This window comes from Varanus komodoensis, unplaced genomic scaffold, assembly GCF_004798865.1.
Source record: "Varanus komodoensis strain SLA01 unplaced genomic scaffold, ASM479886v1 scaffold70, whole genome shotgun sequence".
NCBI classification, from domain to species: domain Eukaryota; kingdom Metazoa; phylum Chordata; class Lepidosauria; order Squamata; family Varanidae; genus Varanus; species Varanus komodoensis.
In genome coordinates this window covers 864044-891979 of record NW_025336348.1, presented here as the reverse complement: position 1 = coordinate 891979, position 27936 = coordinate 864044, and the positions used below count along the sequence as shown (strand labels likewise).

At 45.4% G+C, this 27936-nt stretch overlaps 1 protein-coding gene across 2 annotated transcripts in view; it reads left to right on the top strand.

Annotated features, from left to right (window-relative positions):
- The window catches only part of SOX5 (SRY-box transcription factor 5), a 349663-nt gene that overhangs the window by 289890 nt on the left and 31837 nt on the right, over nt 1–27936 (top strand). The window contains exon 9 of one of the 2 annotated variants that reach the window (XM_044452207.1): nt 10774–10883. In XM_044452207.1, the coding sequence (XP_044308142.1) occupies nt 10774–10883 (110 nt within the window). Of the gene's footprint in view, nt 1–10773; nt 10947–27936 lie in introns of both variants that reach the window. The other variant, XM_044452206.1, reaches the window with a different exon arrangement.

The following is a 27936-nucleotide window of genomic DNA, read 5'->3' as shown; positions in this document are numbered from 1 at the left end:
CGGCAAAAGCACTCTAATCAAGACCGGCCAGCTTCACAAGAGCTGCACGCTCTTCTTAATTCTCCAGATAAAATCTTTTCTTTCCTATTTTCTGGTATCTTTCCTATTTAGAACCCTTGCCATTCCTCCCCTCCCTTTCAGGGAAATGTAGATTTTGAAAGGCTGTACCTGTAATGAGTGATAATGTAATTGGATAAAAGCTGTGAGGATGACTGAAGTTGGAAAGGTCACTCTTGTAAGGAGAATTAATGTGTTATACCATTAATAAACCATGAGAAACTGTGGACCAAAAGATAACATACTTAAGTTATTGTTAATGACATAGACTTCACAGCCGTATATCTTTGTGGGACAGATATAGAAAGGGACTTTTTGAGGTTACGGAACGGCACTGCAGTGCGTGCTATCTGGGATAACATAGCCTAGTTATTTCACAACTTCCTACAAAGAACGTACATCTTTTGCTGGTAGTTACCAGTATAGATGTGTGAGGAATCTGACAGGACCTTACAATTCAGCTCCCAGGATTCCAGTTCGTTAGCCCTAAACTGGAGCCATCTTGCTGTGGTGTTAGTGGCACTTGCTCAAGAAATTCCATCACTAAAAATCACAAAGCAGATCACAATCTGTGCTTTTTTTAAATAACTAATGAATTTTGCACAAAGAAACTCCTAAAAACCATGTGGCTCTGGTACAATCTGCAGTATCAGCTGATTTGTGCAAATCAAACTCGATGCAAATTTCACTTTGCACAAATTAGCCAATTTTGGACTAATCGTGCTTGATCAACATGGTTTTTGAATGTGCATTTAAGGAAAATCAGCCAATTTTGGACAAAAAACAGTAGATCTACATAGTTGCCATGTACTCATTTGTGAAATTACGTTAGTAGTTTTAAAAAAACAGATAATCCACAGTCTGATCATTAGAACGGATCAAATGAACCAGATTTCCCTGTTTCAGAACTTAAGTAACAGTCAGTAGAGGGCAGAACACCAAATATTTACTTTTGACCCATCTATGTACATCCCCACACATGCAACCGAATAAAGGACAAAAAGTGGCACTGATTTTCATAGATTTCTCACACATCTACATAGGTGACCTGTTTGCCTTGCTCAGCCTTCTGTCAAGGTACTATTTGTTGATGAGTAACTTTGATGGCCCATATTCCCTTCTTTTAGTAATTTAAATCAAGCATGAGCTGGAGAGACCTTCTAATAGATGGATAATTCAAGATATCCATGTTTTGAACTGAGTTGGCACTTGCAATAACAATAACACACATACACATGCATGCACACGCATGCACACACACAACCAAGAGAACTGTGTGGTGTAGTGGTTAAGAGCATGGGACTGGGACTCAGATGACCTGGGTTCTAGTCCCCGCTCGGCCATGGAGCCAACTGGGTGACTTTGGGCCAGTCACAGACTCTCAGCCCAACCTACCTCACAGGGTTGTTGTTGTGGGGATAAGATGGAGGAGGAGAATGATGTAAGCTGCCTTGAGTCCTTTGTAGGAAAAAGGCAGGATATAAATAGATAAATAAATAAATAAATAAATAAAACTGTTTTGGTTAATGGGTGGTATAGAAATCAAATCAATAAATAATTCTTTTCTTTTATAACTTTTCTTTTATAACTTCTTTTATATCTTTTATATTTTTATTTATTTTATATTGTTAATTTTAATTTGATACTGTTATTTTTGTATTTTATTGTATTTTATTGTGTTGTAAGCCACCCCGAGGCTTCGACAAGGGGCGGCATAGAAATGTTCAAACAAACAAACAAACAAATAAAATATAGGGAGAGAATCTAACATATTGCATTATCATCTATTTTCTTGACAAATGCCAGCCATCTGGAAACAAATATTTTATTATTTTATTTTATTACTATACTGTACTATACTATTTTGCAGATAAAATGCCAACCCCCCTTTTTTGGACAATCGTTCCCTAGGGCAGCTAATCTAATATTGACCCAGTAAAAAAGAGACAGTGATCCTTGGCTGGGTCTGCTGCTCTTCACGATTAGGCACAATCAGCAGGTGGTGGGCTGGGCATGTCCAGACGCTCATTTTAATTTTTGTACTGTAAAAATGCATTCCTTTTCTATGACAAAATGGCATATCTACCCAGGTAAATGCATTTAGTGTAGGATAGCAAAAGCGAACCATTTGTTGTTGTAGATATGATAGTGGAGTTTGATAAGCCAGACTGCCGGTGCTCAGAGTACTCCTTTCACTGTTAAAGTTAGGTTTTTGTTTTGGCTTTGTGCTAATCAGAGGTGGAGAAACAGTTGTGCTGCGTGCAGCTACTGTAGTAGAGCGAGCGGGGTGGTGGGAGGGAGCTGTTACCTGCCTGCTTGACAACTGAAGCAATGCCCATGCTTGTCTAAAGGGATTCACCCAAAAGGCAATTAAGCCCAGAGTCTGAAATGGCCTGGCTGCACTACCGCAGAACAGATCTGTCCAGCCATGCAGAAGGGGCCACATAAAATAACATGATCAAATAATATGATCCATGAAGAAGCTATTATGGCTTCGTTCTTTCAAATTGATTAGTGCGTGTGTGTCTTTTCAAACTTTTGTTTAATTTTAACTTTTCTTAACTGCCCAAAGAGTCTATTGAGCTATTGAGTGGCATGAAAATAAAATAATAAAATAAAACTTTAAGATAAGATAAGATAGCATCAAGGTGAATGAAAAGTTCCCCCCACCCCATTCCTGAGACGTCACCCCCAACTTGTCTTGCTAAGGGGAGCATTCCAAAGTGGAGGAATTCAAGAGTGGAGGCTTCACTTCTAAAGGTGGGAGACCTGGAAAAGGATCTCTGAGGGAGACCCGATGGGTGCTTAACTCTTTCCCCTCCCATCAATTTTCCCTTGCAAAACCCACTTGCGCCACAATCTGGCAAACTCACATCTGGCTGTGGGAAAAAGAAAAAAGAAAACGGCCAACAGTGTCCATGCAAGAGGAAGCAGATGGCAGAGAAAGATGAGATCACCTTTCTTCCTCTAACCTGGATATTAGACTCAAGACTTTTGTGAAGGTATATACTCAGTTTCCCCTGCACCCAAAATAGCCTCAAATAACATTAACCCACTACCTCTCTTCTTTTCTGCTGCCTTCCCTCTGCTATAAAATTTCAACTGGGCACCTTCACTGCTCAATGCATTTTGTGTAATGCAGTTCTCTTTTCCTGTCAGTGGTGTGTCACCAGCCCTAAACAATAACAACAGCAGCAACAAAAACTGCTTTCTATTGGCATCTACGTTAAATATTTTTTCCTGCACACCAGCGTCTTGGCAGCACCTAGAAAACATACAGGCTGCTTGCTTCCCAGCCCCCTGTTCCTTCGCTGTCTGGTGCCAAACGTTCTCCAAGATGGCGGTGCTTACGGAGGGGAAGGGAACACACCCAGATAAGCTGGAGGAGGGCAAGGGATCCTGTTCTTAAGCTCTTCTGGAAGGAGAGGGGAAGGCCGCTGAGAGCAGCATTTCTGCTCAAACTGAGTGGAACAGGATTCATGTGGGCAGTGCCTTGGTGGTTCACCCCTTGAAATGGGCAGTGGCAATGCCCCTGCAGTTGTTGCCTTCTTTGCAGCTATGAGGATTAATCTCGCCATGTCTGTGTTCGTTGGAAAACATGCGGCGCGGTTTGTTTAATAGGACTTGCGAAGGGCTGGAACGGATGATCAGAACATGCCATTTTAAATGGAAGTTGTGACAACCAGTGTGGCGGGGTGGTTAAAGTGTTGGGCTGGGAACCCAGGAGATCTGGGTTCTACGTAGTCCCCTCTTGGCCATGAAGCTCTCCGGGTGTCTTTGGGGCCAGTCAGTCACTCCCAGGCTGACCCACCTCACAAGGTTGTTGTGAGGATAAAATGGGGCTATGTCAGGCACTGTGACTTCCTCACGAGAGGGAAAAAGGCAGGCTATAAATCTGTCTATCTATCACATTTGTATGCTGCCCCATAGCTGAAGGCACTCTGGGCGGCTCACTGAAATAAATAACAATAACAAACAAACCATAAAACATAGTAAAATTAAAATACAATATAAATACAACCATATAAATAGGAAACAGGAGGAAATAAATACAATATAACCAATAATAATAATAAAACAATAAACCAGCAGAAAACCAAAACAGATACTAAATAAAAAGGTCTTGACTTGGTGCTGAAAGCAAGATAAATTGGGTGCCAGTCACACCTCCCTCGGCAGAGAATTCCAAAGAGAAGGCCCCTTTCCTTGCCAATTCCCCCCTCACTTCATTTGGTGGGGAGACAGGCGGTCACTGTGTAAGTTAATGCAGTGTAAGTAATAGCAACAGCAAAAGCAGTAATATATTTGGATAATGCCTTGCATTAAAAGAATCAAACTTGCATTCTGTAGAAAGTCATCCATGTCAAGGAGAAGGGTTGTTAATCTCCGACCCTTCTGTGATCCTGGCTACGTTTCTGTGTGCAGAGAGCCATGGGCGTTCTTATTGCTCAAACGGACATTCAGACATGCGATCGCTCACCTGCCGTCTACAACAGTGCAGCCTGCAAAAGCCGATCATGGTACGCAGTCCTGACAATAAGCCTCTTCGCAAGTTTTGATTTCAGGAGTTCAAGTGGAGAATCAAATTTGTGGAACTAAACTGATTTGAACACTCTGTCCTCTTCCACTGCCTGTCATGATCTGGAAGTTCAGACTGGGAGAATTCTCTTAAGTAGATCCCTCTTCTTTGAACATCATGCAGTGTTCATGCTGCACAGGGATTTGCGGGTGCAGTGCGACGGGAGATGTTCCCAGAAGCATCAACTATGCATTCTAATAAAGGAGAACAACTTGAACAACCGTCCTCCTTAAATACAGAGTGTGCCATCAGCTGAGAGTCTGCAGTGGGTCTCTTTCCTTCTCAGCTTTTGAAAGCCAACCACACATTATGCAGAATCCGATGGTAAACAGAGGATCCCGTTTGGTGTTGCCCTGTGTGATTTCAGATATTTTGCAGCTGTCCTCTTTCCTGTACTGCAAAAATCCCCAGGACATGTGGGGGGGGGGGCGGTGGACATTGTAGCACTTCTTCAGGTCTTCCCAAAAAAATGTGGCATTGCAGGAAGGAAGAGAACTACATCTGGATTTCTAATATGTCCAGAACAGTGCCAGAAAAACTTATTGAGTCTTTTCAAAGACGCTGCTGAGTCTTTGACATAGCAAAGGTAACATGCTGAGGCCACCAGACTGAGACTTGAGATACTAGGTGGGAAAAAGTGGTTTTTTTACTATGCTCCCAATATTTTGTAAAATCTCCCTATAGGACATTTCTATGGAGCTCTCTTCCTGGTATGCTAATTTATTACGTGCAGGGAACTTTTTATGGGATTCCTTAGATGCCCTGCTGGAGTGGTCCTGTCCAGAAATTTAGCATCTCAGGCTCCAGGTTGCCTCACTTCAAACTGCAGAGATGATGATGATGATGATGATGATGATGATGATGATGATGATGATTATGATGTAAGGGTGGGATGGGAGCGAAACCCCATTTAGGAATGTCTGGATGAATATGAATGCCAGAAGGAAAGTAGCGCAGCAGGGAGCAAACTGAGATCAAACTTTTACTTTAAGGGATTGATTGATTTTTTCAATGCTAAGGCAGTCCCCAGGGGAGACATGCCCCCAAGCAGTAAGAAGTGTTAAAAGCTCTCTCACCTCACTTTGCTGCCAGTTTAAGCTCAGCCCATGGTCTAGAGCTAGGGCAGGAAAGGTACGGCCCTCCAGCTGTTCTCCTTACTATTATTATTAATTTCATTTCTGTACCTCTAGTAACCAAAGCTCTCTGGGAGGTTCATAGGAATTCACAGATACGGTAATAACATGCAGTATAAAATACTGAAACAAATAAATACTCCATAAAATGGCGACCTGTTGTTGCTTTGTGCCTTCAAGTCATCTTTGACCCATGGCAACCCTTTGTTTGGAAACCCGCCAAATTGTGTTGTCCATGACAGCCCTGCTTAGCTGTTCTAAATTCAAGACCGGGCTTCCTTGATGGAGTCTGTCCATTTCATAGCCAGCCCTCCTTTTCTTCTTGGGCCTCCAACTTGCTTAGCATGACTGTCTTCTTCAGGGAGTCTTGCCTTCTCAAGCTGTGTCCCAAATAGGACAGCCTCAGTTTTCTGCTTCTAGGGAAAGCTCTGGCTGGATTTGATCTAGGACCCTCCCCCGCAACCAACTCTTGCCCATCTTTCTGTTGGTGCAGCATATTTGCAAAATGTCAATCTACAACATTTTCAACACTTCAGTCAAATAAATCTAGACTTGTTCAAGCAGTTGCCATGTCCCCTCACATGTCATTATTATTGGGTTGCATGCATGTCCCACCCTTTTCCCTGTTGTGTGACAGTCAAGGGGCCTTACATAGCTCTGTTTTATCCTCACAAGGAACAACAGCCCTGTGAGGTAGGTTGGACTGAAAGTGAGTGGCTGACCCAAAGCCAACCAAGGAGTTTCTTGGCCAAGTGGGACTAGAACCCAGATCTTCTAGATCCCAGGCCAGCAAAGTATCCACAATGCCATTCTCAGTCAGTAGATGGACCAATCCACTACGCCTGGGTGTGAAAGCTGGACAGTGAAAGAAGTTGACAGGGAAACTTTTACGTGGGGCTGCCCTTGAAGTCCAGATATTTCAGTTGGTTCGGAATAGAACTGCCAGGATGTAAATGGGACTATATTCTTTTCAGCGTCAGGCAAAAACCTTTTATTTCCCCATCATTTTAATATTTAGATGATGGTGTTTTCTTATCTTAAGTTGCTGGATGCTGTGCTGTTTTGTTTTTTTGTTTTTTCTTACTCGTGTTTTCATTGTAAGTCATCCCAAGGCGCTAGTGGTGGATGGGTTAGAAAAGCTTTTAATGCATGCCTACATACATACATACATTCATAAAATGCATGCATTCAAAACATGGTTTGGAACGTGGCTTTGCAAATACCCTGGGCTGACAGACAAACAAGGGGGTCCTGGATCAAACTGAGCCAGAACTTTCCCTGGAAGCAAAAATGACAGAACTGTGGTTCTTTTGCTTTGGGCACATCATGAGAAGGCAAAACTCCCTGGAGAAGACAATCCTGCGAGGGAAAGTTGAAGACAGAAGAAGACAAGGAAGACCAACTAAGAGATGGATCGAGTCCATTAAGGAAGCCACAGTCTTGCATTTACAAGCAGGCCTGTCATGGAGAGGGCCTTTGGAAGAGTTTCCGTTCATAGGGTCACCATAGGTCAGAGATTACTCGAGGGCTCATAAAATGATTATGGAGCAGTGCTCAGACTAGTGTAAGGCAGTTTCCCATCTCCCTTTCAAATCAAGCCACTATTCAGAACCATGAGGACTAGCATCTTACTTTACTTTTAGGGAAAGAACCATTGGCAGAGCACCACCTTTACTTAGGTTCCCAGGTTTAGACCAAAACCCTAAAGACGTTGCTGCCAGTCAGTTTTGATAATTCTGGACTAGCTGGCTCCCCATCTTAACTAATGGTGAGGAATGATGGGAACTGCAATCCAACAACACCCAGAGGACTGCACATCCCCCAACCCTTTGCCTGCAACCTTATTCTGTGTAATGTGCAAAAGCAGCTCTCACCAAGACTCCTCCACCCACACGAATTGGAAGCCTCCCAAATTCCTAGGTTTCAGTTTCTAAAAGAAGCCAGAATTGCCAATGCCACTTCTTTCAAAACGATTTTTAAAAGCATTAAAACACACACACACGCCATCCACACAACAGCAACAGCCAAAACCTTCCAGCCGTGCTAGTCTGAACTAATCTGACACCAGCTTCTCTCCCCTGTAACGTTTCAAAGCGGCGCACCAAGGAGACGATGCTGCGCATTCTTTGGCAATCGGCAGATCAGATAGAAGGCGCAAGCAATACCACAAGGATGTGTTATCTGACATGATTAGACAAGGCTCTTTAGGAAGAGAACATTCATAATTGAGACAAAAGAAAAGAGTATTAATAACACTTTCCTAACGCGGCAGTTAGCCATTTTATATTTCCTTTCTTTAATCTTAGTGTTTTTCAACAAATCATGGGATTTAATAGCGTGTTTTGGCAGATTAGAGGATTTATGGCCCAGATGTTTTTTGTTCTAAAAATGGATTAGGGTGTAAAGTTTGCTGGAATCCATGGAACATGTTGAGGCAAGCCGGTCATTTTGCTCGTGATTAGTGCCAGCCTTCTGTCTCACAGCCCCTCCATCTGTTACAATTCACCGATGGATCTGGTTAGATTTCGCCTCATGTCACAAACAGAAGCCCCTTTTCCGGGCAATTTCATATTACAGTTTTCAGGGGTTTAAAAAGATTTTTTTATAATGTGGTGTGGATGTCCTACTTTGCAAAAATATGGCGAAAGTGACCACAGTCCTGGGAAGGAGCAAAATGGGTGACATTAGTTGTTCTTTTCCACTCCGCTCATATGCTTACATCTCAATAGACCCAGGATATGAAGTCTTTATGCGTGTGAGCTGTAAAACATGATCTTAATGCAGATCTTAATGAGGATAATTTATGACAGGCTAGAGCTGTGTGTGTGCGCAGGGGATCGGAGTTAGCATGGGGGGGGGGAATCCAAGTCACATATTTAGAGTCAAAGAAAAGTGAATGTTTAAGCAGGACTCTAAAAGCTAGTGTGTGTGTGTGCACGCGAGAGAGAGAGAGAGAGAACGAGAGAACTGGAGCAAAACAATTGAGCATCTGACCGAGCTTTAGCAGACTGGGAATCAGTCTAAAGTCTTGCGTGCTTTTGAAAGGCAGGTGGTGCGTTGAAGTGCACACTGTGGGGTTGTGGCAGAGGGTGACATCTGTGGCAGAATTTTAGCTGTTCTGTCCTCGTATCTCACAGGAGAGCAGTATCACCTGTGCTTTATTAAGGTATTTGCAAGGCTACAGGAAGGGGTGTAGCATATTTTATTCCCACAGACATAGAGAGAGAGAGACACACGCACACTGTGAATAATAAGATGGTCCTGTCTGCCCAGGTAAATGCAATTATGCTTCTCAAATTTACTGTCCAACATTTTATTTTAATACAGTGCTGAAATAGTACCAATATGTAATGTTAGGTCCTGTCCTAGTGCTTCCCCAATAGACATATTATCCAAATGGCATTCATGGGTGATCAGTTCCTCGTGGACAAAGTTTAGGTGGCCAGCGGCCTGGGAAAGGGACTTTGCCAGCTGGCCCCTCCACTCTGGAACGTTCTTCCCCAGGCTGCTCACATGATGCCCAGGTTCGCAAGCTAACGTTTTTCCATTGACCCAGGCTTTTGGTGTTTAACTTGTTGCTTTCAGTGCTGCCTATGAGTCTTTCAAAGAACATAAAATGTCCATGCCTGTTCATGTAGTTCTGGATAAAGTCTACCCAGCCAACTTCCAGAACAGGCCAGTCCAATGCAAATGTATGGATAAAGGTATGCCCAGCCCCTGGCACATGGCATCCGCGCGGCACAAATAGAAACCCCCTCCAGGTACTCTGGTATGCATGGCCAGCGCAGCGCTCTGAATTTCCCCTCCTTCTTCCCTTTTCTTACCGGTGGCCATTTCCATCAGTTTTGGTTATGAGTTCCTTCCATTATTTACTTGCTGTATAGAGAAAAGCATATTCTTTCTGCTGAGCATTGCCGCCCAGTTTCTTGCACTACAGTCCCATGCAATCGCTTGTTTGAGAACTCGGTGGGACTTACCTGTCAGTAAATAGACACAGGACCTTGTTGGTTCTTCTGTCTCCTAACTTCCTTGCATGATAAAGTGCACATCTTATTGCCGATTTATGTAGTCCAGCAAAGGTTTTCTGAATGATATGCTGCCCATGCAGCAGAATGGAGAAGGAAAGGAAGGCAATTCAGTGCCTCCTTTGCAGATCAAGTCCCAAAGGGGAGTCCACAGGGCCAGGCTGGCTGACCATTACAGCACCGAAAAGAGTTCCTATTGCACATAACTTGCTCAGACCAGCTCCCGAACCGAACTGGAGCCTTTCAGGTCTAGAGCTCCAAACCCTTTCCTTTCCTTGATCAGCAGAGGAACTTAATGAGACAGATCTCTTGCTTAGCCCTCCTTCATCTCTCCAAGAGTTCTGACTGTCGTGCTGGCTGCATTGGCCACCAGCCTCTGAAGGCATGAGGCCACACACACACACACACACACACACACACACACACACACACACACGTGCCAGTAGACTTCCTTGGCTTGTTTCTAGACTCTTCCAGAAGTCTTTGTTGCTTTCACAGGCGTACCCCAGTGGAAGGCTTTTCATGGACTTTTAAGGTGGCAAAGGCATGTCATTGGGAGCTTTGGTCCCTTGAATGGGAAATGGAAACAACAAAATGAAATGAAATAGCTAACATGCTTGTCAATAGATCCTCACTGTGTGCACTTGCACCAAGCAATAAATGTTTTGCTTTCCTTTTTTTGATCAAGGTGAGGGGAATGGTTCTTTATGCAAATTTCAGTGCAGTTACAGTAGCAGACCAACACTGTAATCTTGATTTCAGAATTTAGATCAAAGCATGGTTGAAAAATGCAACTTCTCCTACCGCAAAAGGAGGGACCCTAATAATTTGCAAGGCACTACCAGCCGATGAGCTTGCTTGTTGTCCAACATCCATTAGAGAAGGCAACATTCAAGTGTTTTGATGATAATAGCTCATCCTGTTCCCTGGTAACCCTGCTTATGTTTGTGTCCCTTATCCCTTCTCGCTCCTTTTCCAGATATCCTTTCCTCTATCACGTCGTCAGGTTACTTGAACGATCACGATGCTGTTACCAAGGCAATCCAGGAGGCCCGGCAGATGAAGGAGCAGCTACGGCGGGAGCAACAGGTGCTTGATGGGAAGGTTGCTGTGGCAAACAACCTTGGGCTGAATAACTGCAGGACAGACAAGGTCAGTCCCAGGATCTCCGTCTGGGGCCCTGCTGGGAGGAGAGATTTCCTTGAGACATTGCAGCCCTGGCCCTTTGTCCCAGCATTTTCTTCCAAAGCGTGGAGATACTGAAGGAGGTTGCACCTTACAGAGCACTTGCAGCAGTCCAGCGTTAGCCATTATGCTAAGGTGCCGCATCTAGACCCTCATTGATCTGGAGGCACTTCTCAGTCAACGAGGTTCTCTGGCCATTACGCAGGGCCGTCTTGCGGGAGCAAAGAGGCAGGACCAAAACTGAGCTTACGTCAAGGGCCTACCCGATAAGGGACCCATATGTGTAAAACCAGGTGGGCCGTGCTCCTTTATCACGCTCCTAGAGATACTGACATTGGCCATGAAATGCAATATACCCATAACCTCTGCACCAGATGCCATTCAAGTTGTACGTAATAGTTGAGAATATGGCAGTTGTTGACCTCATCAACTGGTGTCCTGACAACTTGAATTATTTCTGGATACTTCAGAAATGTTCAGGGGGTGAAAGAATAGGTTAGATGAGGTACTTGTGTTTGACAGTACTGGGAAAGCTCCCCCGCACCCCGCTTTGGATGAAGCCCTGTCTTGTGGCTGAAGAAGCCTGCAGGAACTCCAAAGTTGCAGAGCAGGCAGTTGATATGGCTAAGGTATGCGTTTATTCACTCACACACTTGCCTGGAGGAATCAGAGAGGGCAGGGGAAGGTTAAAGCTAATAGCAATGGAGAACCAGCCGTCTTGGACTCTGCCACCCATAAGATGGCTGATCAGCTGGGCAGAGAGGAAGAGTGGGTGATGCTTCCTCGCCCTCCGTGGAGAGAGGCTGAGGGCTTCCCATGGCTCCTGACCCATGGGCCAAAGGTCACTCTCAAGAGGTGTAGCACCATTTACCCAAGAAAAAGTATCTTGGGGGTGCAGGACACAGGACCACAGAACACAGGGTGAATCTGGATTTTATTTGTATTATATGTATTGCATTTGTTTATTTTATGTAAGCCGTCCTGAGGCTATGCAATGGGATGGCATACAAAAATTCTAAATAAATAAATAAAAACACATCTGAGTTTCCTCCAGGTTCACCCTGTGTTTACACTTCATAATGCTGGCTAATGATTGACTGCCTAGCTTGGAAGTTAAGTGAGGCTGCCCCTCCAAAAAAAACCCACTCGTTCCTGCATATTCTACAATCTCCCTAGGTATGCAGAGGTATGCATGTTTGCCAATTTGAAAATCGAAGGAGGAAGAGGAGGAGCTTCCAGGATCTCCATGAAGGAGAAGGTCCTGAAGGTCTCCTTGGCCTGGTCACTGTGTTGCAGCATGATATACATTTCTGGGTCACTGTGAGGAAAATATGTGAGCACATGGGAGGAAAGTTGGGATAAAAATGTCATAAAAGGCCAGCTGGAGCTTCTGCTATGGAAGCTCAGGCCCATTAGTTATGATTCTAGCCTTTGAGTTACCTTCTTTGTTCTGCAGTGCTCAGCTCTGCCTCTCCTTCCTTCCTTTCTTCCATCCTACATCAACCCACAGACTTAAAGGCAGTAGAGAATTAAACCCTTTTAAGCTCTTGGCGAAGCGGTGGGAGCAGGAAAACACTATCATGACATGTGCTCAATTCTCATGCATTCTGGTCCTTGCAGAACCTGGATCCAAATGAGAAATTGGGCTCTGAGGGCCAATACTGACGTGGGTGAGGGAGATGAGCAGAAGTGAAGATATGACTCAGGCTGTTTGGGGGCAAAAGCATTGTGGGCAGCATGGCCCTCATGACCCTGTTGTGCATGTATCCCAATAGCAAGAGATGTTCTCTGCCAAGGCATGTTAGATGACTTAGCAAAATCAGAAATGCCCGGAAGCCATTAGGGGAAAATAGCTCCTGGCACATGGTGCCACAGGATACAGGGGCAGCCAGTTGCTTGGCTGAGCTTGAACCCGTTTGGGCCCATTCATGAAGGATAATTATACTGAGGGCTTCTAGTCATTAGGGTAATCTTTGTCCAGAAGTCATGTACCACTGAATTTCATTTGCTGGGGAGCACAGCGAGAGAGCCCTTTCCAGTAGGACTGGCCAATCCATGACGGATCAGTTGATGGATAGCTGCTCATCATCATGGCAAGTCAGGGCAGTCCTGCCACTGCCCGGAGGCAAGTTCAGCCAAAGATCCACATTCTGTTTTAGAGAAGCTTCTGCAAAAAGGGCATGCTCACAGTGCCGAGCAAAACGCAGCCAAGCTAGCAAGCAACAAAACCTTGTAGTGCTAGCTACCGGTAAGCAAGCATTAGGACATGCAGCTCAGGGAAAGCAGGAGGGCTAGAGGAGGACCCCCAGAGGGTTGGCTCTGGCCTGAGGTCCCACAGCCCAGCAGGATGGCTACGCGGGTCCATTGCTTGCAGGCTTTTGGAGTCATGTGGCTGGCTGCCATGGCTACAGAATGCTAGCCCAGATAGGCCTTTGGTCCAATCCAGCTGTTCTCTGTTTATGATTTTGTGCTCTCTCTCTCTCTCTCTCTCTCTCTCTCTCTCTCTCTCTCTCTCTCTCTCTCTCTCTCTCTCTCTCTTTTGCATTTCATATACTGTAGCAGGCAGCTAGATATACAGAAATCGGAATTCCTATGCCGGCACTTTGCTGGGGAATAAAAGGCTGGTTTAGGAGTAGCCTTTGGCTTTTCCTTAGCAGTCATCAAAGCATTTGGGCAGTCCGGTTGGACTCTTTATTTCCAGTGCAGAGAAGTGTGGTGTAGTGGTCAACACCCTGAGCTGAGTTTGGGAGACCCATTTCATCCCAATTAGCCATGGAGCTCACTGGGCGACATTAGCCAGTCTCCATTTCTTGGACAAAGCTCAGCACTGTTGTAAGGACAGAACATAGAGGGTGAGATCGCCAGAAGCTTCTTGGAGGAACAATGGAATAGAAATTGGGGGAAAGGTGATTTTTTTGGATGACCATCTTTTTATCCCACCTTTATTTCTGTGCCAGGCGGAGGTTTGAGTGACTGAACTAATGTCCTATTAGAGATAATGAAATATTAGGGAAATATTCCCATTTCTCATAAAGGCCAACCCATGAGTGTCAGCAGAAGCAAACCTCATGGAGTCGTTTGTTCATGAGACATCGCTTAAAGGACATGGTCATTCACTGAGGACTTCCTGGGAGTTTCATGGATGAGAAAGAACTGGAAATCAAATCTCAAAGAATAAGAAAGTCCCAGCAAATGGCAGAGCCATAGCACTCTCTTCCACAATATGCAGTAGTTTGTAATTTCCCAGAGCATGTTCTTATGTCCCCCTGTCCCAAGACTCTCCTGTGAATTTTCACAGTAACAGCTTTTCCTGCCCCTTGCCGAGTGTGTGAATGGATTCTCTGTGTGCCTTGCTCTGCCATATTCACAACTTTGCCAATGGAGGTCTATCAGCCAAATTGGGATGGTGGAAGGAAAGTTAAAAGTGCTCACAGGAGAAAACATCATATCTACATGATAAATGAACAGTGGGAAGGAATTCCATCCTTGGATGCCATGTTGATTCCCACTCACTGTCCCAGGTCCACTGATCAGTGTGACCAAACCAAACCTAAGGTTCCTGCTGGATCAGACCAAGGCACTGCTAATTCCCTTTGAGGGAAAAGAAGGCCAGAAATTGTCCAAAATCTGAGCAATCTTTGCTGGTTTCCTTCTTCACACCTGCATTTTCAGACACCCATCACACAGCTATCAACTTCGTCACTCCTTATCTACCGCTCAGAGACCACTTGCATTCTTCAACACAAATTCTCCATTAACTTTTTCTCGACACCTTCTCGACATTGGAGGTTCATGTGGTGGTGTCACAAGACAGAACCTTCTTGGTGGCCACTCCCAGGACCTAGAAAGGCCAGGGTTGCCCTCTCTCTGCTGCCCTTCTGTTCAGCTAAGAGCGTTCTATTCAATCAGGCCTGAGACGTTTAAGCAGGTCTGCTGGGCTGGGTGCTTTTTTTGTAGTCAAGGAGGCTTGTGTTTTTCTTGTATTTCAGTGCATATTTTCATTCTTGCTTTCATCCAGTTTTATTCCGGGTTGCATGCCACCTAGTTGCCATTTCTTTTGGTGGAAAGGCAGGGTAAATTAATACAACACCCCCCACTTCCCTGATGCCTTCAGGTGAGACCAGGCTTGTGCATCGCTGCAGGATCGATGCATTTGTCTGAAGGGGTTCTGCGTCCTTCTATCTAGCCTTGGGTATTTTTGCATGTTGCTGTTCCAAGGCCTCACCTTGAGAAGTGGCTTAAGGCACAATTCTATGCAAAACAAAAGTCTGACAACTACCTTTTAAGGATTTTTTTAATACTTAGCCTGAATGCTGTGGCCTCTTTTATGCTGCTTTCATAGAGGCTTTCATTCATTGTATTCCAATAGATTTTAATGTGTTGTGTTTTGTTTAATAAATTCTATGTACTGTAGGCCACCTAGGAAGGCCTGGGCAGTTACAGGAGGCCTATAAATACATGTATAAATATAAATAAATAATAAACTCCCACCAATGCCTGGCCTATGCAGGAAGTCAGCAATTCTGAACTCTCGCTTCAGGACCCATTGATGTGAATGCTATACCCAGTTCTGCCTGTTCCCCTTCGAAGCAATAGGCAGAAATAACCAGATACTTAGGCATAACCTGAAATTGAGGGAACCCACCTTGCTTAGGTTAACAATATTGTGTTTTCCAAAACGAACATATAATGAATAGTTTCCAGCTTTCCTACTTAGACTTCGATCCATTGGGAATGTGAAACCTGAGGAAATAAGCACTTACATACATCTCTCATTAACAATATTAGAGCATTATAATATTCTAACATTATAGCAATACCTGGAGCTTTAAAAAAGAAATGGCTGTTTGGGAATTAATTTGTTTGGGGTTTTGTGTTGGGCTATTGTTGTTAGCCACCTTGGAAAGGTTCAGCTGGGAGCCAGGGCATACATGATTCAGAAAAAGGAAGATGGCTGTCAGCAGAGTTCTGTGACTGAGCATGATCTGAACCCATGCGGTGCTGATCAAAGTCATACACTATTATCACTGCAGACCATCCTGGGCTGGATGAGGTAATTCTCTGGCTCAGAGTTGAATTCCACTTTCCACGAATTACATTGCATGCATCTCCTTTTATTGCTTCGGGTGTCTGAATCCCTTATCTCAGTTCACCCCATCATGGGTCAAAGGGGGAGGTTTCTCCTTTCCACCTCAGCTCTTCCCTTCCCTCTCCCTCCATGGCAGTTAAAGGAAGGAAAGCCTCGGAGGTTTTCGTTGTTTCTTTAACTAGCATATACAACCTTCTGGGAGGGGGATGAATTTCTGGAGGGATGAGACAGGGGCTGGAAGGATTGCTCTTTTAAATCTTTACTGTATTTTAAACTTTGGAGGGCTGCTAGCTCTTACATTGGTTTCTGCTTCTTGTTTCATACTGTAGGTTTAAACTTCTAAGGTCGTATAGCCTATCTTGGGTTGTATGTTGGTTTTAATTGTTCTGAACTACTCAGAGACTACTGGGCAGGATAGAAGTATGGTTAATTAATGATTTAATTCAGCCTGCACTCCAAAATTATGCTGGCCCTTAACCCATATCAGGGGCCTTTGTACTTACTTTAGAATAAAGAAAAACTAGGAAATAACTTTCAAAATTTGTGTAACTTGTAATTTTTACCCTGCATATAAGACTGGAGACAATTTGGTTCACCAAACACACACAAGCGAGGCATGATCTGGCACTGAATGTGAGAAATCTTGTAACAGGGAATCTGTAATACGTAGCTTTTTCCTCCATGACACAGTTGTATAGTTGGCTCTGCACTGGGCCAGAAATATAATTCTGTACATCTCTGGTATTTGTTGTTATATGTGTGTAAGAGCATTTCCTATGCTTCAAGAGTTTTATTTTCTCAGAATGAGACAAACTTCTTAGATCTGCCCAGGATCAATAACAGTACATGGTGAAGTGCATTTAATTAGAGTTGGGCTTGGGCCCAGAACCTCTTTTCAGTGCCAGGACTTACCCTTGTGAAAATGAAAAAGAGCATCTCTAAACATGGAAAGAGTGCCTTCTTTTAAAGAGAGCTGTACAAGATGTCCTAGAAATCATGCAGCAGCACCTGCTGCTGAAAAAGCATATGCAGGCATCTAGGTTCCACCTGTCCTTTCAGAACAGCTAGTAGAACCGACCTTGAGCTGTGAAGCCTTTGCAGGAAGATTTCTCCTCGATGTGACATTGGATGTCCCTGACATGGGAAGACTAAGCAGGTGCCAGGAGTGGGGAATTTGATCTGGAGATGCCGTTTTGACCCTGGATCAAGAGTGGCCAGGTGGCCTATCTGGAGAAGACCTTTGCTCTGGAGGCATCCAGGGGACAGACCTTTATTTGACTTCATCCTCTATGGAATGAGGTGTCCCCAGGACCTCTCGTTAAAAATGAAACCACAATAAGGAGGGGGAATAGGGGCCTTGAGGCTGTTCATCCACAAGACTACCTGGGCCATAGGCTGCGCACCCAAGCAGTCTCCCCCACCACGCAGAGACAGACAGAGTATATTTCTATTTAAATAGTAGGCATCATTTCTAAAGTCACAACTTTATACATTTGCAATGTACATTTGCATATGGATGTTTTATATTGGTGTTCTCTTCTGTCTCTTTCTTCTTTGATTTGTAAGTGGCTCTGTAAACAAACCCCATCCCAAAAGTGCTCTTGGATTGGGAGGGGGCAGCTATGTAATTAGAGAGTGCAACTTCCAAACAAATCGCCTGCTATCTCTCACACAAATTGCACAATAATTGTGAACTAGATGTTCTGATCCAGTATGACCCTTCCTATGTTTCTTCTTATGTGGCCAGTTTCAGGAGGAAGAGAGCAATTGCCTCTTGATTTTAGAGGGGGAAGCTCCCATCGCTCCACACCCCATCTGTATGCTACCAGCAAATTCAGCAATGGAGCGACCCACAGGTGAAGTGGGCTAAGTGAGCAAACCCCAGCTTGCGTAAAATAAAAAGAAATTGCAGCAATTTCAGGCATTTTCAGGAGAGGATTGCCAAAGACAAAAAAGAAAGAAAGAAAGGGAGAGGAAGAAAAAAGTGCTCTTGGCATAATAGATGTCGACCACTACGTAAGACCTATTTTGGAGGAATAAAGAGAAGCTTTGCTTGTGGGGAGGGGAACAAGGATGGGAACAGGCAGGGAGGAGCGTGAAGAGTCGATGTTGACAGTGTCACGGATTGAAGAGCGCCAGGAAGGAAGTGGGGAAGGAGAGAATGGTACCACATGGGGAGAAAGTGGAGTGTCAGATATAAGACGAAGTGATCACAAGCACAAAGGAATTTATATTCAAATATTTAAGCATTCTTGAAAGGATGCTCGGAGCAGAAATTCCTTTTCTCTGCTCCCCATGTAGAAATGACTTTAACACTCAGCCAGATGCTAATGCAAAGTGACTCGAGCTATTCCTCACAAGCACAGCTAAATTGCCGTTATTTGTTAAGCGCATTGAATTCAGCTGTGGATACAGCAGTTGGTTGCATTCAGAAAGCATCTGTACTCTTCTGTCTCTGTCTCCCTCTCTCTCCCTCTTTAATCCTCCAAACCAGAGACAAGTCTACCTATCTCTCCTCTACTGTCTGCCCCCACTCCCCTCCCTTGTGCTGGCTGGGAATTGTCAAGTGACAACCGACCAAATCCTTTTGGACAGGAAGCCTTCATCCTGAGCTCTCTATGCTTGCAAAGCGGGGCCTTGTGGTTGGGATCAGGGAGCCCATTAAAAGCGCTTTGATGGTATGGAAATTCATCTTCATGAGGCAGGCCAGGCCCCTAAGCAGCCTGCTGCTTAGCTGTGGTTACAGATCAGTCATTCACTTCGGAGGGCAGTAATTGTGCTGACGGCTTGTATGGCAAGGGAAGTACATAAAATAATCCAGGGCCCTCCACCGTGGCACTGAGAGTTAATCTTCTTTAATACAGATCAGCTGTTGCTCTAACACATGACTTTGCGCCGGCCCTGGTGACTCCGCTTCAGCCTTTTTGATTAAGTAACGGGAGCGCCAGCCTTCATCTGCATTCACTTTCGGCTGCCGCTTGCCGATCGTCAGGGCTCGGCCGCCCTCGTCTCCCCTGCTCGTTTCCTTCCTTCATCTCGGCGTGCGGATGTCATGGGGAGATCCCCTTCCAGGGTTGTGTGCCTAGAGAAGCTGCCACCGAGTTTCTCCCCTCAGCAAACGCCTGAGATTAATTTAGGGGGCTGCTGCTTAGGCGACAGTATCAGAGGAATTCTGATAAGTCCAGCGAGGGTGTGTGGGGTAACAGCAAATCCTGACCAGGGACTACGGACAAAATGCATCCTATTTTGTTAGGCTGAGTTGGAAGTGTAAAGGCAAGCCAAACATCCTCCAAACTTTGGACCACATCTGGGGGCCATGTCAGAGCCAAAAGGAAGGATTCTGTTTGTAGATGTGCTTTCAAGATAACCACATATCTGTGGTCAAACAGAATGTTCTGGGCTCTTTTCTCCGGAGCAAGATGGCTTGATTCCAGACTCTGCCAAAACTCTTCACCATCAAAAGTGAATGGTTGTGTCCAGTCCTAAGCGAGTTGAGATAGTTTATAGTTCCAAAACCTGTCAAAATGGGTTGACCACTGAGAAGAAGGGGGCAAATCAAATGTGTGTGTACCACACCAAAAGCAACAGTGCCTCTGCTGTTCTCCCTAGTCCCATTCCGGGGGAGATAACCTAACCTTATCTTGCAAGGTATCTCAGTGGCCTAGAGACTTCTGTTCCATTCCTCTTTCTACTTGCACAGGCAAGGAGAGATAGGAAAAGCTGGAAGGGATAGCAGGGTCAGAGCAAGTTAAGCGGGTAGCTGAGAAAGTTTGATGAAGCAGCAGCAACCAGCTGTCTCTCAGGCGGTCTGCCATGGAGTGGGCCAGAGCTGAGTGGTGGAGCGATGCTTGGCATGCACCAGACTCCCTCTCTGGGATCCGGGGGGCTGCTGCCAGTCAGTGGAGACAGTACTGAGCTAAATGGATTAATAACCTGTAGGCAACCTTAAGAACATCAGAGGAGCTGTGCTGGATCATCATGTCCATCCAGTCCGGTGTTCTGTCCAGACAGTGACCAACCAGTTGCCCCTGGGAGGTGCACAAGCAGGACATGAGCACAAAGGCTCACAGGTCAGGATACTGAAGGTTGACCTGTAGCCACTGGGATGAGCCACCTTGGATAGCCTTCTCCTCTATGAATTTATCCAACCCAGTTTAAAGCCTCCCAGATTGGTGGCCATCACTGCATCTTGTGGATGTAAATTCCATGGCTTAACTGTGCACCATATGAGGAAGGATTTCCTTAGGTCAGTCCTGACTCTTCCACCAGTCGGCTTCATGGCATGACCCAGGGCCCTACTTTTAGGAGAGAGAGAGAAAAATGTCTCCCTATCCACTTTCTTCTCACCAGGCCTATCTTTGTACACTTTATGCACAGAGCTTTTTATGACACTGGTCCAGTCTGAAGGAGGAGGTGAATATAGGACATGGTAGCCAATGGAAGAAAGTTAGATGAGAACCAAGTAAGTTGGTCAGAGGTCACTGGGCACCACCTTGAGAGCTATCAGGGCGCCAAGTGGTTGCAGCTTTCATGGCCTCGGGGATGGTTCCTGACTGGGTTCTGGGGCCCATGGGTCCACTGAGAGCTGGTAGTTGAAATATCAGCCCGCAAGTCACGGTTAAGGGCTATTTTGTGGGTTTTACTCCTCTTTCTTTTTCGAGCTTGTTCAGGAACTTAGTTCTGAGAAAGGATTGAAATCCCACAGCAACGCATGTCTTTTCTATTCGTTGATTCCTAAGAACCCATAGAGGAATTTGCTCATATTCATCCCTCAGTACCCTTGTCTTTCCTTCCACGCCAGTGTTGAAATCTGGACCGTAAGCATTCTGGGAGCAGGGGGCTGGAGATTTCCACTTAGGAAGCTCCATAAACTTCCTTCTACATTGTCGGTCCTCCGTAAATCAACAACCGCAACCATACTCTGTTGTCGACACAAATCACATTATCTGGAAAAGACATATGGCTAAGTTATTCCATCAAGAACCTTATTTCTGGAGTGCCTCCCATGGCGCATGACCATGCTAGAAATATATTTTCTATTCAGACGAGAATTGTAAATAAGATGTTTCTAGTTTGCCTTGAACTGTATCTTCTTAAACATGAGCCCTACTTCATGTGGGGAAGGGTTGAAATCTTGTCATTTTATATACATGTGCATAATGAATACTGCTTGGATTGAAGCGTATTTTAATTGAGGAGGCAATAAAGCATATTTTTAAAATGTCTCTACTTTTCTTGGAAGAGTTTCAACCAAACAGAGAAACATGAACATGGCTTGTGTTTTTCTGGTTTCTTGGTAACCTGGGGACACAGTTGTATTTATAATTGTCACCTCCAGTTAATTATAACTCAAGACTTGCTGTATCTAAACAAAAATAACTTTTTCAGAAAAAAAATGCCTGCTTCTAATAGTGTAGATTATCACCCAGAAAAAAATCATGCTTGGGCGCCATTAGAAATGTGTCACCTTGCCCTCTTTATCACTGGGAATTATCTACTTTTCCATATTGCCTTATGTAGAATTCTGTGCAATTCAAGGAGCCCCTATATGATTAAGACTTTGTACTCTCTGCATGTTTCAGACCTAAAAATCAGAATTACAACTCAGTGGAAAATATCTGTATGAATTATACACACTTGAATTTGTTTCCTTGATTCATTCTGTTTCTTTTAGTCATTGAGATCTCTGTGGCACTAAAGTATCTCTTCCTAATGATCTAATTTATAATCCAGCTAATAATCTAACTGCTTTCCCTTCCCCAGTGGCAGCTTTTGAGTTTTCATAAGGCATTGCCCACATACTTTCAACCTGATCTGTGTACCCTTTTAAGCCCGATCCCCATTTAAGCTGGAAATTTCAGAATGTTTTGCCACTTTTTTAATGCTTACCTAGAACACAAGCAGGGCCCCTCAAATTAAAGCCAGGCATAATTCATCTTTTCAATTCCTGGTAGAAGAACAGGGGAAGCATCATCTGAAGAAGTAATCTTTTTCTCTTTCACACACACACACACACACAGAGAGAGAGAGAGAGAGAGAGAGATTGGTTTTTCAGTTGCAAAGTCATGCCCGACTCCTCATGACCCCATGGACAACATTCCTCCAGTTTCTCCTGTCCTCCACCATCCCCAAGAGTACTACCATGCCCATGCCCAGCTCTCCAGTGACCCCATCCAGCCACCTCATCCTCTGCCGTCCCCTTCTTCTTTTGCCATCTATTGTTCTCAGCATCAGGCTCTTCTCCAGTGAGTCCTTTCTTCTCATTTGGTGGCCAAAGTATTTGAGTTTCATCTTCAGGATCTGGCCTTCTAAAGAGCAGTCAGGGTTGATCTCCTCTAGGACTGACCGGTTTGATCGCCTTGCAGTCCAAGGGACTCACAGGAGTCTCCACCAGCACCGCAATTCAAAGGCCTCAATTCTTTGTTGCTCAGTCTTCCTTATGGTCCAGCTTTCACAGCCATAGATTACAGCTAGGAAAACCACAGCTTCTTTACCTGGTGCCAAAGGCATAATAAAGTTGGTGCCAGGCAGGCCTCAGTGGGGAGCTCACTCCATAGCATCATCTCCTTGTTGCCATTATCTGAGCATCTGAAATCTACAGTTCTGTATCTATAGTCAGAGAAAGGTAAAGGGTGTTCACCTGATTGCACTGCCATCTCTATCCAATTCCTAGGGAGAGATCCATGAAGGGGCATGCACGCACGCAAACACGCACGCACACACACACACACAACACCCACTCTGGTACAGTACAGCTAATGCTATTTGTAAGAAGGAGCTACCCCTCTTTGTCAAATTTCCCCCTTGGATCACACACCCTCTGCCACCAAATCACAGAATATGTCTCCATGTCCCAATTAGCAGCAGCCAGTGAGGCAGAATACAGCTGGGGCATGCAAAGGGGCATGGAAGCTTGAGAGATTCCACTGTGCCCTGGAGGAAGTCATAATGGATGCTGCAGTGGAGCACTCGGTGCTTTGGTGGCAGGGCCACGCTGAGTGAGAAGTGTGGGCTGCTCACCTTCCTGTCAGAGGCAGCACGCCGGTTGCTGGGGTATTTGGGACGAGGGGGCTGTTTCCCTCACCTCCTGCCCCCCAGCTGTGAGCAGCTCTTTGGCCACTGAGTGAATGGAACAAGGCTCAGCTAGACAGGGCCTTGGCCTGCTCCGGCAGGGCTTTCCTTCCATTCCACTTCGTTGCCTGCGGCTACAGAAGGGACACGCTCCTTCCTAAATGGCTCTCTCTTCACCTTCGTCCTTGCTGCTGTTTGCATCACTATCCCTTGCCTTGCATTCCTTTTCAAAAAAGATTTGCACCTTAGCTTGTTGGCCGGAGCTAGTGAAATGTCAGCAAACAAAATGTTTGCAACGAAGGGTCCCCATTCAACTACGATTTGTGCATGCGCAAAAGCCAGGTTTTATTTCTGGGAGCTTAAAAGAACAAAACCGGGATTGCTTTTCCCTCTCAATCCCATCCCCCTGGCGTGCACACGTGCGAATGCGCACGGACGCTCACGCACACACGTGCACACAATCACAGCACTTCATCTCCTCCAGACTCCTTCTTTCCCCTTAAATAGTACGCCAGACTTGGAATGACAGTGACCAATGTTGACTTAATGTGGATGTTTAATAATGAAAAAAAGCATGTCAGTTCCACTGACTAAAAAGCACTGGTTACAAATGGCAGGGAGCATATCGGGTGGCAGCCCTGTGATAATTTTGAATCCATCATTCTCGCTGTGGCTCTCTGGCTGCCTGATGGATGGGGATAAGAAGCATTAACCCTTTAAGACACCAGAGTGGAGCTGTCCTGCGCAAAAAGGGAAGTAAAGGCTCAGTCTTTGGGAAACGAGCAACCCAACATTAAGATCTTTGGTCCTGCAACAGCTTCCTTTCTCTAAGGCTTGTTCTCTTGGGTTGTTTTGGGAACTTGGTCCTTTTAAGAACTCGACTGCCAGTTGCAGAATACACTAGGCAAAAATAGGCTTGTCGGCGTAATGCACACAGGTTGCAGAATTCCACTTGGCTTGTGCAGAATTTTCATTTGTCCAGCACAGGGTGCCCAAGCTCAGCCCATGTGCCATTCTGCTCCAGCGTGATCGTCCCACTAAGAAAATAGCTATGTGGTGAATGTATCCAAGTTGGGGCTGGGGGTGGGCCCGATGGCGTGCTTGTAGGAACCTTCTGCTGTACCACGGGAACAGATGGCCGCTAATCCCATCTTACCATTATTTCATCAACTGTCTCACGTATGGTGCCGTCGTATGGGTGTTTTCACTTCCAAGCATTGCATTTATTTATGTTTAAGTCAGTCTGAAGTATGAATGTAAAATGTACATTGACTAGAATGTAGGCTCGGTTTCACCTCTGTGATTTTATTTCCATCTGCAGCATTTGCACCTGGCTCAACGAGCCCCGAGAGCTTCCTTTGGGGACTCCTAAACTGTTGAAGAATTTTTGGGGGGAGGGGGCTGGAGAATATTCAGTGAAATTCTGCCCCCCACCCCCCATCACCACCGCTTTTGCAACTTTTCCAAATAGGGGTATAACCAATATACTTGAATATTCTGAAAGGCACCAATGGACCCTACCAAAGTGTGTGCTTGACCCCGAGCTATGGGTCCCACCCCCACCCACCCCATCTCTGTCCTGCCCTATTCTACTCCCCAAAATCCCTCTGATGGGAACAGCCAGATCTGCCATGCAATGTTCCTTTGGACAAAATTCGGCGCCTTGCATATCCAAAGGCCTTCCTCAGTGGAGAATGGATGTTCCCTCGGCTGGTAATGTCTGAACAGGCCTCGAGACTCGAACAGGGGCAAGGGGATGGTGGCGAGGCAGGCAATCTGCTTCACATTAATGCGATCAACAGTGTCCAGACAACTTGCAACAACACCTCAACAGGGCGTGTAGGTATTATGCCATCACCCATCCATCATGCTGAATGTCAGCCATTCAGCACGTCCAATCAGTGGCCTCCACAGAATTGTTCACGTCAAAAGGGCCGTTTATTTGAAGAGCTACTGTACAGAGAGAGTTTTCATTCTTCCCCCACCTCTCCTTGCATCATAGCATTTTCCTTTTCAGACAAGAAAAGAATAACAAGAATGAAAAGAGATGTCAAGTTGATATAGTACCAAGATCGGACTTGTTTTTTCCTCAGCCTTAAGCATTGTGATTTGTTTCGAGGTTAGAGATTACTATTCTTTTTCATCTCTCTCTCTCTCTCTCATGCTTTTTTTTCTTTTGGCCATTTGGTTCTTAGCATTTGAGCGTATTTATGGCCGCTGCATTTAATGGCCACATGCCTTGTTTTCACAGATGGTCAGTGAAAGATTTTTTTCTCTCCTTTTCATTGTAGCTTGCTTTTCAGTTTTGCTATATTTGTCACACTGCCACAGCTAGCGAGTGCCCACATATGGTAGAGATTGATTATCAGATGAATTTGGTGATGATAGATAGATAGATATTCCTCTCCTCTTACTTTTTGCATGGAGGACTTCATTGCAAACCTTCCTCTTTATTTTTAAAAACGGAGGGGGATTTCTGTCCCCATGATTGTTCTGATATTTATTTCCATTTGCTTGTTTATTTAAAACAACTCATTATCCAGGCACCCAAAGCATCTAACAACAATTTTGAAGCAAATGCATAGAAAAAGCAGCACATCACGTCCAAAGGAAGCCAGGAAAGAAGATGGCAAAGGACAGGTTTGCACGCAACAGCAACTCATGACGACCCATGATGACAGGCAGCCAGGCTCAGTGGTACCTGGCAGCTGCAATCTCCAGCTGATTTCACATGCCAGGGCTGCCCGCTCATTCCCTCTGTACGAACACAGTTTGAACCCAGAGAAAGAGGCAGGAAGCTAAGCCGATTGCGTGTGAGGACAGGAGCTTGTTTGCACCTTGGGGTCAAGGAAGAAGAACTTTAGGAGTTCTTCTAAATTCTTCCCTGTTGCACAAACAGAGCTTCTGCCCTGAAGCAAAACTGAGAAGGAATGTATTCCTCCAGACGGCTGTTAAGCTGGACCGAAGTCTGCCTGTGCTGTCACGGGAAGCCAGCAGGGCTCACCGCAGAGACACCAGGTGGCACAGCTGAGACTGCATCGGTCCACTCGTGGGTCCACCAGCCCAGTCCCAGGGCTCATGGCGACAGCATGGAGCAAGTGAGCAGGATCCGGTGGGCCAACCAGCCACATCCCCACCCCACATGGCCAGCGTGCACCAAAGGGATCCCTGTGACAGGGCAGGGCAGCCGAACTGGGATCAAGTTGGCTGACGTGCATGTCGACCGGCCCGGTCCTGGTTCACCTGTCCTATATGGCCACCACATTTTTATCACTCAGCAGGGTATAGGGATGACCTCTTGGCTGCACTGTACTTACGGCATTGAGCAGGGATCCTGGAAGCCTCAGACAGCCACCCTCAAGTACCTCACTTGGTCACTGTGGGGTCAACTGTCAGCAGAGTTCAGCCAGCCAGAGGAAGCAGCTCTTCTGGCCTTCTGCCCTGACACAAAGCCGGTGGTGGGGAGCGGAAGGCGCATCTCACAGCTGCCTCCAAGTGTTCCTCCAGCACTTCGGGAGCAGCTTCCAGCCACACTTACCATCTAGCAGCAAAGTCTCTTTGCTGCTCTTGCCAAGCAGCCGCTTCTTGTGGGGCTTAACCCACAGTGGTTCAAGCTGTTCGACAGTCAAATGACACAACAATCCACTGTAGTTCCAGTACATCTGTCCACAATCCATTGCTTCTTCCTGTGCTTGCCAGCCATGACAAGACCCAGTGACTGGTACCCAAACCCAGCTTTGCACAACAGGACAAGGTCTTTTATTAATAGTTGCTGGTTGCAATCGAAGATCCATAGGGGCAGGGGTGAGTTAGGAACGTGTGTGTGTTTGATCTGTCCATTTTAATAAAACTCCCAAGGCTGTGCACATAATTTAAAACTTTTTAAAAATCTATTCTTCGAAATGACAAAGTCACCGAGAAGAAGTGTAGATAAGAAGAAGTGGTAGCTAAAACAGAACATCCCACATCAGGACAGGGAAGGCTGAATTCATACTAAAAATTCCCCCAAAGCCTGATTAATGCTAAAAATAAATATCTTGTTATGATTTTAAAACAAAAGCTTTGCTGAGGCACAAAACACAAACTTTTAAAAGGACTTATAGAGAGATTTTGTAAACCACGTGCCAGAAGGGTATAGCTGACCCCAATGCTGTTTGCTATGATACAAATAAGAAAGTGAGTTGCTTGTCTACTGCAAAAATTGTGTGTGTGTGTGTGTGCATGCGTGTTTTCTTCCACCCATGTTCATTTCATTTACAAATGGAGAGAATAAGTTCTGGACTGAAGCATCTGTAGATCTGGTGAACAACTAAGGAATTTTGGCGACATTTGCTCGGGTCACTTTAACCTGAGCGAGGAATCTTTTTTGTCCACTGGATTCCATGGGCTTAGCTTCCCAGGCTCCAGTCGGCTTTGCAGCAGCCAAATGCCCACGTTCCTGGCAAGTCCACCCAGAGCTCATGGGACACTTGCCCGAAATCAACCCCCCTTGCTGCACAAGCAGTACCATTCTTCTGTGCTTGCTGCTGTCGCCGGCAGACCGGGAACGGTCTGGCCACCAGAAATGGCAGCTGCGGAAGGTTGCTGGTTTCTCAGCCAGGGGTCCATGAACATTCGCAGACTTCCTCTTGACTCAGTTTGCTTTGCGGGACCAAGCTGAGCACAAGAGGAAGTCCACTGATTCTGGGGGGATGGATTCCAAATGGGGAAATCCCAGTTCTAGCTATGTGCATTGTTTTTCAGTTGCCCAACCATTACAAGAAGTATAGAGTTGACTCGAAAAACCATAACAGCAAA